At 40.7% G+C, this 13,158-nt stretch overlaps 1 protein-coding gene across 1 annotated transcript in view; it reads left to right on the top strand.

The window, feature by feature from the left end:
- The window catches only part of SLF1 (SMC5/6 complex localization factor 1), a 187,256-nt gene that overhangs the window by 117,722 nt on the left and 56,376 nt on the right, over nucleotides 1–13,158 (top strand). The window contains exon 14 of the mRNA XM_077462392.1: nucleotides 5,435–5,607. Coding sequence (XP_077318518.1) covers nucleotides 5,435–5,607 — 173 coding nt within the window. The remainder of the gene's footprint in view (nucleotides 1–5,434; nucleotides 5,608–13,158) is intronic.

The following is a 13,158-nucleotide window of genomic DNA, read 5'->3' as shown; positions in this document are numbered from 1 at the left end:
AGGCTTCTTCAGGATCTCCAAAATGCAATTAACCACCAAACTACATTTTTGATGCTGAACATGTCAACAGTAGTGCTCCCATAGTATATACAGACCAGTTGTTATATTGACATTGACTTACTTCAGGATTTTTTATTTTCCAATACTTTATTTTGCAGAAGGAAACAGACACACGGTATGATAAATATAGAAAGCAAATAAAAAGTTCCATATACTGGGAGCAGGACAATTTCAGAAAATTGCAGTATCTCTAGTCAGCCTAACAGAGTTCACCTTGCTTGCGTTCCGAGAAATCCAACAAGTGGGTCTTGGAATCTCTCCCCCCGTGTGTCACATTTCCCCCCTTAGTTTTTATTACTGCGGATAGGCCGCATTGTTATTTTGGTTTTTACGCTCCAGGAAAGCCCAGAAGGAGCAGAAAAAGAGAGAGGAAAGCAGGGACACAGCAGAGCAAATGGAGAAGAAACTGAAAGGAAGAATGAGTAAGCCCCTGTACACATGGTCGGAGATTCGGATTTAGTCTGACGGATTGTGTCCAAAACTGTTGCATACACACGGTCGGACTAAGTTGTCGAAAAATCCGATCTTTCAGAACGTGATGACGTAATTTCGTTACGATGGGACTACATTCAGGCTAGTAGCCAATAGCTTTGATGTAGGAATTTGATCTGAGCATGCGTGGCACTTGGTCCGATCAAAATTCTCTACACATGATCGGAGTATGTCCGACCGGCCCAGTTGGTCGGGAAATATTTCCAACATGTTGGAAAATGAGGTCCGACGGATATTCGGACGGAATCAGTCCGATGCATACCACACACAGTCGGATTATCCGATGACACGGTCCGATAGGACACATTCCGACGGATTCTCCAACCGTGTGTACAAGGGCTAAGAAGGGACGAGAAAAAAAAGGGGGGGTAGAGGGGCCGGGGAAAGAAAGAATCCGTCGTCAGACAAGGCATGCGAGCGCGTTGTCCGAGATGAGCACTCTTACGAGGTGTCAAGGATTTTTTTATATAGTGTAAAAAGTTATGTTGTATATAAGGTGATTTGAATCACATGTATTTTTCAGTATAATTGCATAATCCTACACTGAAGAGTGCATTAAAGAACAAGCGATATGGTGAAAAATGTTCCTAAAACCGACCATACATGGACCCACATTTGGTTGTTTCATCAGGGACCAGACAAATTTCAATCCATGTATGGGGTTAGTGGTTGCACAGAAGTCGATCTATTCAATGTACAACCGTCCAGTTGGATTTTTGCCGCTCGATAGCCAGCAGTGCCGATCTGTGTATTTTGACAGTGGGGAGCCCCCCCTGCTGTCAGAATACAATGTCTCAGTGGGGAGGATTCCCTGATCTACATCGAGTGTATGGATGGGGAACTTCAAGTTTTTTTCGTTCAACTAACTTGCTGGAGAAAAAAATTTACTCATGTTCAAGCTGCTTAATTGTTATGGGAACAAAACCAAATTCTTTAATCCACCCTTTGACTACAAAGTAAATTATGGTTTAATACCAGAATGTAATGTTTTGACCATTTTCATTAGCTGAAAATTCTTCCCTTTCTTGGGGAAAAATATAAATCATCCCTAGACTCCACCATGGTTATACAGGAGACAACTAAAACTTTACAGTTGTGTTGCCATCAGTGAAGCATATTAAAACGTGTTTTGCTGTTGTGCATTTCACAAAGCCTTTATCAAGCAAATCTGCAAAGAACCTGTAGGGATATTTGTCCTTACTCACCTCCTAATTAGCTCTGACTGCCCATACTAATTTTTCAGGTCAGGTCTTGGCAGAGGGGCAGCTGTTATCACTCAGAACTGTCCCTTTAGCTTTAACACATCACTGCACAAAGTTAACCCTTAGGGCACACGCACAAGCATATTCTCAAGTTTCTAGCTAAACAAATTGCAGCTTGAAAAAAAAACACTGTAAAGACGGTAGGAAGCTTAGATCTCTCCCCTTATGCTGAACAATGATATTTGTGGTGCAAATCAACAATCTTGCTTGCATCCTCAAAGCTATGCAGTTAACTTGTATCTGTTGTTTTACAGACTAGACAGCATCTAGTTTTACATAGTTGTCCTATGTTCCAGAAAAGTTCTTGAAGTATTGTAGAGAAGAGAATTTATCCTAAAGTGTAATCTAGTCTTATATTTTAAATTATATTATATTTGTACTATGTTGAAGGGTAACTCCACTGTTGTGTGAAAAAAATATCACACATAACAAAATAATATAGCATATACAATTGCAACACAAGCCATAGTTTAATATATCAAAATGATAAAAAAAATACCTTTCCTTTTCTTGATCAACTATTTTATTAAAGATTATCAGAAAACATTAAATGTAATGAGTAAAGAGAAATTTTTTACATCGTAACATTAAGATAATCTTATTACAGGAAAGTATATCTATAGTCGCATATGACATCATATAATTGTTTAGTCAAGAATTAAATTAAGACAGACCAATGCAGTAAATTAATAGTTATCTATCTAAACAAGAGTTTACTAATAAAAAAAAAATATATATATATATATATAATAGAGAGATAGATAGTTTGATTTATGTGGAGCCGCTACTATATTTGGTGCTCTCTTCAATAGTCAAGCATTATGGCTAATCTACCGCTGATTTGGAGTCTAATATCAGCATAATATTATGGTATGTCAGCCAACTATAGTGGATTTTACCTGCATTAAAAAGGTAATATGAAAAATAAGGACGGAAAGGGGTTTACATCAAGGAGGGGAAAGAAAACAAGTTAGAAGAGGGAGGGATAGGAGGTCCCGAAGGTAGGTGTTACTTCCAGAGGGTAATGATATATCTACACATTAAACCCTCATCTATCATGGTAAAAGTACTTTTTCTTCAAAGTCTGGTGGCAAGCAATGTTTAACCACTTCAGCTCCGGAAGATTTTACCCCCTTTTTACAATTTGGCACTGCGTCGCTTTAACTGATAATTGCACAGTCATGCAATGCTGTACCTAAACAAAATTTGTGTTCTTACTTTTGCTTTGATGGTATTTGAGCACCTCTGTGGTTTTTATTTTTTGCACTATAAACAAAAAAGAGCGATAATTTTACAAAAATTTTTTATGGCACTATTATTATTTATTTATTTTTACTAGTAATGGCGGTGATCTGCAATTTTTTACGGTATTGCGACAGACAGAACAGACACTTTTGACACATGTTTGGGATCATTGACATTTATCCAGCGATCAGTGCTATAAATATGCACTGATTGCTGTGTAAATGTCACTGATAGGGAAGGTGTGAACACTAGGGGGCGATCAAGGGGTTAAATGTGTGTTCCCTAGATGTGTGTTCTAACTGTATCGGGATAGGACTGACTGGGGGAGGAGATATATCATTGTTCCTTCTTAGGAACAAACGATATATCTCCTCTCCCGACAGAAGAAGGATTTGTGTGTTTACACACAAATCCCTGTGCTCGTTCTCGTGCACATGGTGGCCACTCGTATCGGGTCCCCCGCTGTGCAGCCGGCGCGCGTGTCCTCTGGCAGCTCTTAATGGGGAAGACACACCCATGCAGGGTTTCGCCCAGCAGGTGCCATTCTGCCACAGTATATACACGTGAGCCGGTCTGGAACCGGTTAATCCATGTTTTCCATAGATTATTAAACTTTTTTAGACTTTTTTTTTTTTTTTTTAAAGCTTTCATCTTTGCATGTAACAGAGTTTAGTTCATTCTATGTTTGGTATCGGCTAAATTCAGATTAGGTGTTTTCCAAGCTTAAGCTATAGTCTGTTTAGCAGCTGTTAAGAGCTGTATTAATAATTTAAACTTTTTTTTTCTTGTAGAAATTCCGGCCTTACTTTTAGAAGGGCCAATGCCAGGTCAGGTGTAATAGTGCTTTTGAACATTGCTGAGGCAAGCATGAAAATAGATTTTCAAAATTCTTGTACCACTGGACATTTCCACCATATATGTAAATGTGAACCCAGCTCTGAACAGCCACAAAAACAGGAAGCCGAATGATCCGGAAAATATTGAAGCCCCACACACACTATCAGTTTTTCTGCTGAGTTTTTCCTTCGGGTTTACCAAAACCATGTAGTGGAAGGGCCTGCCTGATTGCATACAAATTGAAACTCCTAAGGTTTAACCTCATATTATATGGTTTCGGTAAATCTGAAGGAAAAACTCAGCAGAAAAACTGATAGTGTGTATGGGGCTTTAGAGATTCTAGCTGGAACTAAATTATATTTCCTTTTCAATCTGCAGCGCTGTCATTTTCTGTAAAATGCAATTCAATATGGCAAACTGGAGGCGTTCTGTACACACATGGTGTACAGAACACCCCCCAGAAATGTAATTTCCTGCTTGTGTGATTTGCTCACTGATTTTCCCAGAAATCTGCACTAAGATACAAATCAGATTTTGGGCATCCTCTGCAATATACATTTCAGTTTCAAAAGTGGAAGCTCCGTTGATCTGCTTCCTCCCTCCCCCCTCCGGTGCCACGTTTGCCACCTTTTGGGGGGGGGGTACCTGTTTTTCACAGGTACCTGTCCCCACTTCTGGGAGACTGCGCTGCGTAAATTTGTCCCCCCTCCTCCACCGCCAGGCTAGTTTGAAAGCGCAGCTTACAAATGCTTCATGCCTGCGCAGTAGGGAACCAGCTGTGAAGCGAAAAGGCTTCACTGCACGTTTCCCTTACCATGAATGGTGCGGGAGCACCCAAGAGCCGATCTGAAAATCATCTGGGGTGCCAACATCTCAGTCTCCCTGGACAGGTAAGGGTCCTTATATTAAAACTCAGCAGCTACAGTATTTGTAGTTGTTGACTTAATTTTTTTCCCTAGGCTGGAACACCGCTTATGATGTCTAAAGTGATTCAGACCCTGTCCCTTTCCTCATTAGAACCCTGCAGCAGGTAATCAATAATGAAAAAAGTTACTCCCATTCACATAGAGAGAAACAAACAGCTATTTATTTAGAATAACAAAAAGGTTGGAATCTGCAACAATTGTACATTGATCACCCAGGGGGGAATGTTTTTTTTCCCAACAAAAGTGAAGCTTTAAGATCTTTGTCAGTATATGTAAGCCATGGTATGTCTATGCCCACCTTTACCATTGACAGCTATGAAAGGCTAAAAAGGAGTGGCCACACTCAACCTCTATTTCTTTAATGTTTTTTGTATGTATATGACTTTTGCAGGCATGGGATTCCCTTAAACCATAGGGTTGTACTTTTTACATATTTTTTAGACTTAATACTTTGTTCTCAGTTTAAGGTGTAAAGGGTCCTTAATTCTTTAATATTCACAATTACTCGGATTGTGTTTTTTATCAAGAGTGTTCATGCAATCTGTTATTTTTAATGCCACAATGTATTGATTTTTTTGTGTATTTTTCTTAATACAACATCTCTGCCATCAGACCTGCACATATATCCCAGCTCTCTGGAAAGCAGGGGCAAGGAGCAGTGAAAAAGTCCAGAAACTCCAAGGAAAAAGGAAAATAGGGCAGCGGCCTTGCCTGGAGTCTCAAAGGGCTTTACTGATGCTAAATGGTGAAAATCAAAACCAAGGCGAAGTGCTGCTTGATCTGCCGTAAGTAATACCTATAACATCACCATTTTTCTGCTTTGGGGGACAGCTTCTGACCTGACACATATCCTGAACTTTGTGTGACCTTTGTTGTTGTCTGAAAATGAATCTGACTGTCAGAAAGCCTTTTTGTGTTTAACCTACAACACATCTCGCTGCTCTCTGGTGATTTGCTCCAAACAAGCCTGCAGACCTAACAAGGGCGCATTGTTCAATTGAATGCCAGTTTTTACAGTTTTTCTGCAAAATGCCAAATTTTTTAATAGTTTGCATATGAATAAATGCATTTATTTTACATAGTCCTTTGATTTTATATATATATATATATACACATATACACAGGTGCATTTCATAAAATTAGAATATCATCAAAAAGTTCATTTATTTCAGTAATTCAATTAAAAAGTGAAACTCATATTTTATATAGATGAATTACACACAGGGTGATATATTTCAAGCATTACTTTCTTTAAATTTTGATGATTATGGCTTACAGCTAGTAAAAACCCCAAATTCTGTATCTCAGAAGATTATAATATTACTTAAGACCAGTAAAAAAAGGATTACTAATACAGAAATATTGGCTTACTGAAAAGTATGTCTATGTACAGTACAGTATGCACTCAATAGTTGGTCGGGACTGCTTTTTCACAAATTACTGCATCAATGTGGCATGGCATGGAGGCCATCAGAAGTGGCGCTGCTGAGGTGTTATGGAAGCCCAGGTTGCTTTGATAGGGACCTTCAGCTTGTCTGCATTGTTGGGTCTGGTGTCTCTAATCTTTCTCTTGACAAAGCCCCACAGATTCTAGGGTTTAGGTCAGGAGAGTTCGCTGGCCAATCAAGCAAAGTGATACCATGACCCTTAAACCAGGTATTGGTACTTTTGGCAGTGTGGGCGGGTGCCAAGTTCTGCTGGAAAATTAAATTGGTATCTCCATAAAGCTGGTCATCCTGGCCTTTTACCACGTGATCGCTCTGTCAAATGACGAGCGATCATATGTAAACAAACTGGTGTGATTTCTGGTTTCTCCCTCCCCTCTCCGCCCAGTGTGAGCGCAGAGGGGAGAGATTGGTGGCAGCAGCACTGTGGGCTGCCTGTGTACTGCCCACGGCGCTACTCAGTAACAGATCCATCCATCCATGCTCACCCATCCATACCCACCCATACTCTGCATACCCATCCATACTCTGCATACCCATCCATCCATACTCTGCATACCCATCAATACCCATCCATACATCCATGCTCACCTATCCATACTCATCCATCCAGCTATTCTCACCCATCCATACTCACCCATCCATACTCATCCATCCAGCCATTCTCACCCGTCCATACTCACCCGTCCATACTCATCCATCCAACCATGCTCACCCATCCATACTCACTCGTCCATACTCATCCATCCAGCCATGCTCACCCATCCATGCTCAGCATACTCATCCATCCATCAATGCTCAGCCATCCATCCATCCTCAGCATACTCATCCATCCATCCATGCTCAGCCATCCCATCCACCCCCATCCATAATTAGCCATACTCAGCCATACTCAGTCGTACTCAGTCGTACTCAGTCGTACTCAGTCGTACTCAGTCATACTCAGTCATACCCAGCCATACTCAGCCGTACCCAGCCATCCAATCTATATCCATCCATACTCAGCCGTACCCAGCCATACTAATTCATGCTCAGCCATCCCCATTCATGCTCATCCATCCCACATCCATGCCACTACAGTGCCTCACAAAAGTGTAATAGGTAGTCAAATTAGATTTGAAACTTATGCTCCCTGCATGTTGGTCCTCTGTATGTGGCCATGCTGTGGAAAAGTCTCAGACATGTGATATCGCCGTACTCAGGAGGAGTAGGAAAAACTATTTTGGGGTGTAATTTTTGGTATGTACATGATATGTGTTAGAAATATTGTGTAAATGGACAACATTGTATAAAAAAAAATGTGTTTTTATTTTCTTTACACATTTTCAAAAAACTTGTAGAAAAAATGACATGTTTAAAAGACTCGATATGCCTCACAGATTATACGTTGGGTTGTTTTCTTTGCAAAATGGGGTCATTTTTGGGGCGTTCAAAAGTGTAAGAGGTAGTCAAGAAATTATATGTGTAATTTATGCTCCAAGAACGCCTGATGGTGCTCCCTGCATGCTGGGCCTCTCTATGTGGCCCCACTGTGTAAAAGTCTCACAAATGTGGTATCACCATACTTAGGAGGAACAGCAGAATGTGTTTTGGGGTGTAATTTGTGCTATGCATATGTTGTGTGTGAGAAATAACCTGCTAATATAACAATTTTGTGAAAAAAAAGAAAATCTTGATTTTGCAAAGAATTGTGGGAAAAAAATTACAACTTTAAAAAACTCACCATGCCTCTTACTAAATACCTTGGCATGTCTACTTTCCAAAAGGGGGTAATTTGGGGGGTATTTGTACTTTCCAGGCTTGTTGGGGTCTCCAGAAATGAGATAGGCTGTCAGTACTTCAGGTGTGATCAATTTTCAGAGATTGGCACCATAGCTTGTGGACTCTCAAACTTTCACAAAGACCAAATAATATACACCAATTTGGGTTATTTTTACCAAAGGTATGTAGCAGTATAAATTTTGGCCAAAATATATGAAGAAAAATTACTAATTTGCAAAATTTTATAACGGAAACAAAAATGCAATTTTCTACAGAATTTTTGGTCTTTTTTCTTTTGTCGCACAAAAATAAAAAAAACCAGTAGTGATTAAAAACCACCTAAAGAAAGCTCTATTTGTGTGAAAAAAAGGACAAAAATTTCATATAGGTACAGTGTTGCATGACTGGGTAATTGTCATTCAAAATGTGAGAGCACCGAAAGCTGAAAATTGGTCCGGTTAGGAAGGGTGTTTAAGTGCCCAGTGGTCAAGTGGTTAAAAACCACTCGGACTTACGACCAGCTCTCCCCACCTGAACAACATGCTATACATCATTGTATTGTACAGTACAGAATGTTTGTTTGCGTTCTCTACTTATGCCAATTAAAACAACGTTATTGAGCTGGAGTTTTGTGGTTAGAACTTTTTTTCACAATACAGTACAGTAGTTAAGAATGCTTAAAATATTGATTACTTGTGGTTCCTCGTTTAACAACCAATTTGTTTAGTGACTTTGTCGTTGGAACAGAACCTGGTCGTTAAGTGAGGAGTACCTGTAAAATATATGCGTTTCACTTTTTGAATTGAATTACTAAAATAAATTAACTTTTTGATGATATTCAAATTTTTGGAGATGCAACTGTGTGTGTGTGTGTGTGTGTGTGTGTGTGTGTGTGTGTGTGTGTGTGTGTGTGAAGACTTGCAAATGTTGTAGGGCCTCTGCTGTGCGCAGTGCCCAGGATAACATGCTGTAAGTTTGTCTTTCTCATGATCTATATAATTGTTAGTCTCCCAATACTAGGACAGGTAATTCAGGATAGTGAGCCATAAAATTTGGAAGTAGTCTAAGAAGAGATGAAAAGGGTGGAGGAATGTACATCCCTGAGAGTATACATCTTGTCCCATACAGGGAGCACACCTAAAAAAAAAAAAAAATTAAAGATTGGATACCTTGTCTAATCAGAATACCCCCCTTGAGTACACTGAATATGTAGCATGGAATTGGTAGCAAAACTACCTCTGTGCTAATTGGGGAGTAGTTCGTTCAGACGTCAGCACTGCTAAATGCTTAGCTGGACTGTTCAAGTCCCTAACATTCCAGTATGTAACTCTGGTTATTCTAGACATACATGCAATAGTAGAGTATTTGGCAGAATAATGGAGGCAGTAACCACATGCCTCTGATCCATACTGGTAATATTTGTTATTTCCATTGAAAGCATACCAACAAATTAAGCATATGAGCATAAAGAGGATGGCCAAGGTAGGTAGAAAAATAAGAACTGCAGGGCTAACAGGGCCCTTAAACCAAGGAAAAAAAGTAAAAAAAAAAAAAAAAAAAGCCAACTGGAAATTCATACAGGACCATATAGGGGGGCAACAGTGGAAGCACACTAAAGTGTCACAGAGCTTCTCAGCAACAAGGACCGCAGCCGTTTGTTCCCCAACAATTGTAGTAACAAAAGACACTCCACCTGACATTATATATCCATGGATAAGGTTATGTAATTGCAAGGGTCCTGTAATTCACATGGAGGTTCAATCTTCACTTTCGGTTGGAGGGCGACATCTATTCCGATCCTCGCTCAGGGAATGTTCCTCTCTATCCAGCCTTTGTGCAGCGATTGAGGGTTTATCAAATTGAACAAACCCCATGACTTACAAACGCAGACGAGCAGGGTACAGCATAGCATATTTTAAGTCCAGATCCCTGAGGCGGCATTTCACATCTGTCAATTTAGCTCTTTGTTTCTGCAATTCTGCAGAGAAATCTGGGAAAAAGGAGACTTTAGTGTTGTCTATCCTCAGGACTTCAGGCTAAGTTCTAGCATTATGAAGAATTGCATCACTGTCTGTCCTTATAATTAAGGAGCTTGAATAAAAAATGGCCACGAGGGAGCTCCAGGTAGGGGTGGCCTAGCAGGGGACTCTGTGCAACCTTTTCGATGACAATATGGGGGAAAATACTTATTTTCCAAACGTGTTAGTGAGCCATTTTTCAATTCAATCTACTGGGTTCTTGCCTTCTACTTTTTCTGGTAAACCTATGGCTCCTATGTTTATTGTGTCACAGCCTGTTTTCTAAATCTTCCAGCCAGGATGTATGTTGGTGAGAGTTATATGTGAGGTCCCTTTGCATGGGTGCCATGTCATCTTCTATGGAACTCACTCTTCCCTCTAGAACAGATGTTCTCTCCCTCAGCTTTTGTGTATCCTGTCACAGAAACGAGATCTCTAATTTGACCCCCTTAATCTCGGCAGTGAGTGCAGCTATGGAGGTGTTACAGGAGGTGACCGCGGTGAAGATATCCCGCAGCGTGGGCTTACTCATGTTATCAGAATTGGTGGAATCATGGGGCTCAGCAAAGATATCCCACTGCATCCCAATCAAAGCCAGATTTATTAGCTTCCTCCAAGGGGTGCGGTGTCATCGGCTTCTGATGTGCCACCGAGGTAACGCAGAAGCCAGAGCCCAAAGTTAACATTCCTGATTGTTTTTCTGGTGACCCCCATGTGTTTTCCAACTGTAAAAATAGTTCTATGTAATACTTTAAGCTTAAGCCACACTCGTCTGGTTCTGAAGCACAGCAGGTCAGCCTGATTATTATATGGTTGGAAAGGGATCCCCAGTCTTGGGTGTTTAGTCTCCCTGCAGATGACCCAGTCAGAAGGCCTTAGGTTTCATGCTTGATCATCCTGACCGTGCCCATTCAGCTGAAGCTAACCTTAGGTCATTACGTCAGGATAAACGCACAGCTGAACAATACTGTTCTGATTTCCACCGCTGGGCACCTGACTCAGGGTGGAATGGCCCAGCTCTAAGAAGCCAGTTCAAGTTAGGCTTATCAGAGTATAAAGGACAAGGGAGATGCAGCGCTAAAAACTAAGTATACCCCAGATGAATGTCCGGGGAGGATATATAAAATATAAAGTGCTCTGTACCGTGCTAAATACATATATATTCAATGAGTGATCCTGGAAGTGAATCAATGATAATGTGAAAACCTTTAAAATACTATAGTGACATGCTATGTACAGTGCTAATTGCATATATAATAATTAAAATAGCGTGTAACATACAAACTAATGTGCTAACACAGATAAGGTATGCAGACCTATGATGGCTACAAAATCTTCACATAGAAAGACCTGTAAAGAAAACCCCTTAGATTCCGGAGGAGTGAATGGCAACATAAAAGTCACTGAAACATAATAAAGTTCATAATGACGTGTTCAATCCCTTAAAAAAATGATCCCAGGGTATTGAAATTCATAGGATGTAACAAGGATGTAACAATAAGGCTAAATCGGACAGAGTGAAATTCGCACACGGCACCCGGGGATGTGCTTCCAACAGTGCTTCCAACAGTCAGGGACTCGATCTCCGCCCCAAACTCCCACGAATAGACTGGCATGCTCCAGGGAGCAGAGATGGTAAATCAGATGCACCAGGGATCATCATTTCACAACTCACAGCTCTCTTTTCTGGAGTACCACATTTACCAGGAACATCGCCTCGTATCACCCTTGGTTTGATGGATACAGGTGTATGCACATGCCAGTCTATTAATGGGAGTTCAGGTCGGAGATTGAGTTCCTGACGTCCATGCCTGTTTGATCCACCTCTGTTGGTGTGCGTGTCCACAGCTTAGGGTAAGAGTGCCCATCCCCTTCCCCTGGTGTTGGAGGCTCATCCCCAGGTGTTGTGTGCGAATTTCACTCTGCCTGATTAAGCCTCATTGTTGCATCCTATGAATTGCAATACCCTGGGATAATTTTTTAAGGCATTGAACACATCATTATGAACTTTATTATGTTTCAGTGACTTTTGCCATTCACTCCTCTGGAATCTAAGGGGTTTTCTTTACAGGTCATTCTATGTGAGGTTCTTGTGGCCATCATAGGTCTGCACACCTTATCTGTGTTATCACATTAGTTTGTATGTGTCACGCTATTTTAATTATTATATATGCATTTAGAACTGTACATAGCATGTCGCTATAGTATTTAAAAGGTTTTCGCATTATCATTGATTCACTTCCAGGATCACTCATTGAATATATATGTATTTAGCACAGTACACAGCACTTTATATTTTGTATATCATCCCCAGACATTCATCTGGGGTATACTCAGTTTTTAGCGCTGCATTTCCCTTGTCCTTTATACTCTTATGCAATTAATCTTATTGCTGATGCTGGCAGCTGGTCGATATTAGTAGCGCAATTTTCTCCACTATTTATCAGACTCCATCAAAGACTCCTTAGTTCACTACCCTGAACCAAAGTCATTGAATGAAACCATGCAAGTAGCCATCCGTATTGACAAGTGTTTACAGGAAAGGCGTACAGAGAGGTTTGTTTCTTTGACCCCCAGTACGCTGCCCATCTCTTCTTTTCCTGGGCCCTCTCAACCTCTCCAGGAGGATGAGCCCATGCAAAATGGTGCTACCCATTTATTCCCTGGGGAAAAGACTAGAAGGAGATCTCAGGGACTCTGCTTATAATGTGGCAATCACGGCCACTTTGTCGCTGACTGTCCTAATAATCAGAGAAACGGCAAGAGTCTAGTGTGAGTGGGGTCCGCTTCTATATATCATACAGTGTCTGTTTCCCTCCAAGACAAGTTGTGTTCCTGCACAACTTAGCTCTGCCAAAATTTCTCATCACCTCTTAGCTTTCATTGATTTTGGTGCTGCTAGCAATTTCATCAAAGGGGAACTAGCACACCGTCTACAGATTCCGGTGACTAAGGTGCACAGACCCTTCTCAGTCTTAGCCGTTGATAACTCTCCCTTATCCATGGTCCTGGTGACCTTGTGCACTGTACCTATTGCCCTGACCATTGTAGAATTTCATAAGGAGACAATCAGCTTCTGCTTGATCTCATCTCCTGCTTATCCCCTTATCTT

This window comes from Lithobates pipiens, unplaced genomic scaffold (assembly GCF_037356315.1).
Source record: "Lithobates pipiens isolate NorthernLeopardFrog02 unplaced genomic scaffold, aLitPip1_a1.2 Scaffold_3, whole genome shotgun sequence".
In the NCBI taxonomy this organism is placed as follows: Eukaryota; Metazoa; Chordata; class Amphibia; order Anura; family Ranidae; genus Lithobates; species Lithobates pipiens.
The sequence above is the reverse complement of the archived record's forward strand: the minus strand, read 5'-3'. Positions and strand labels throughout refer to the sequence as shown.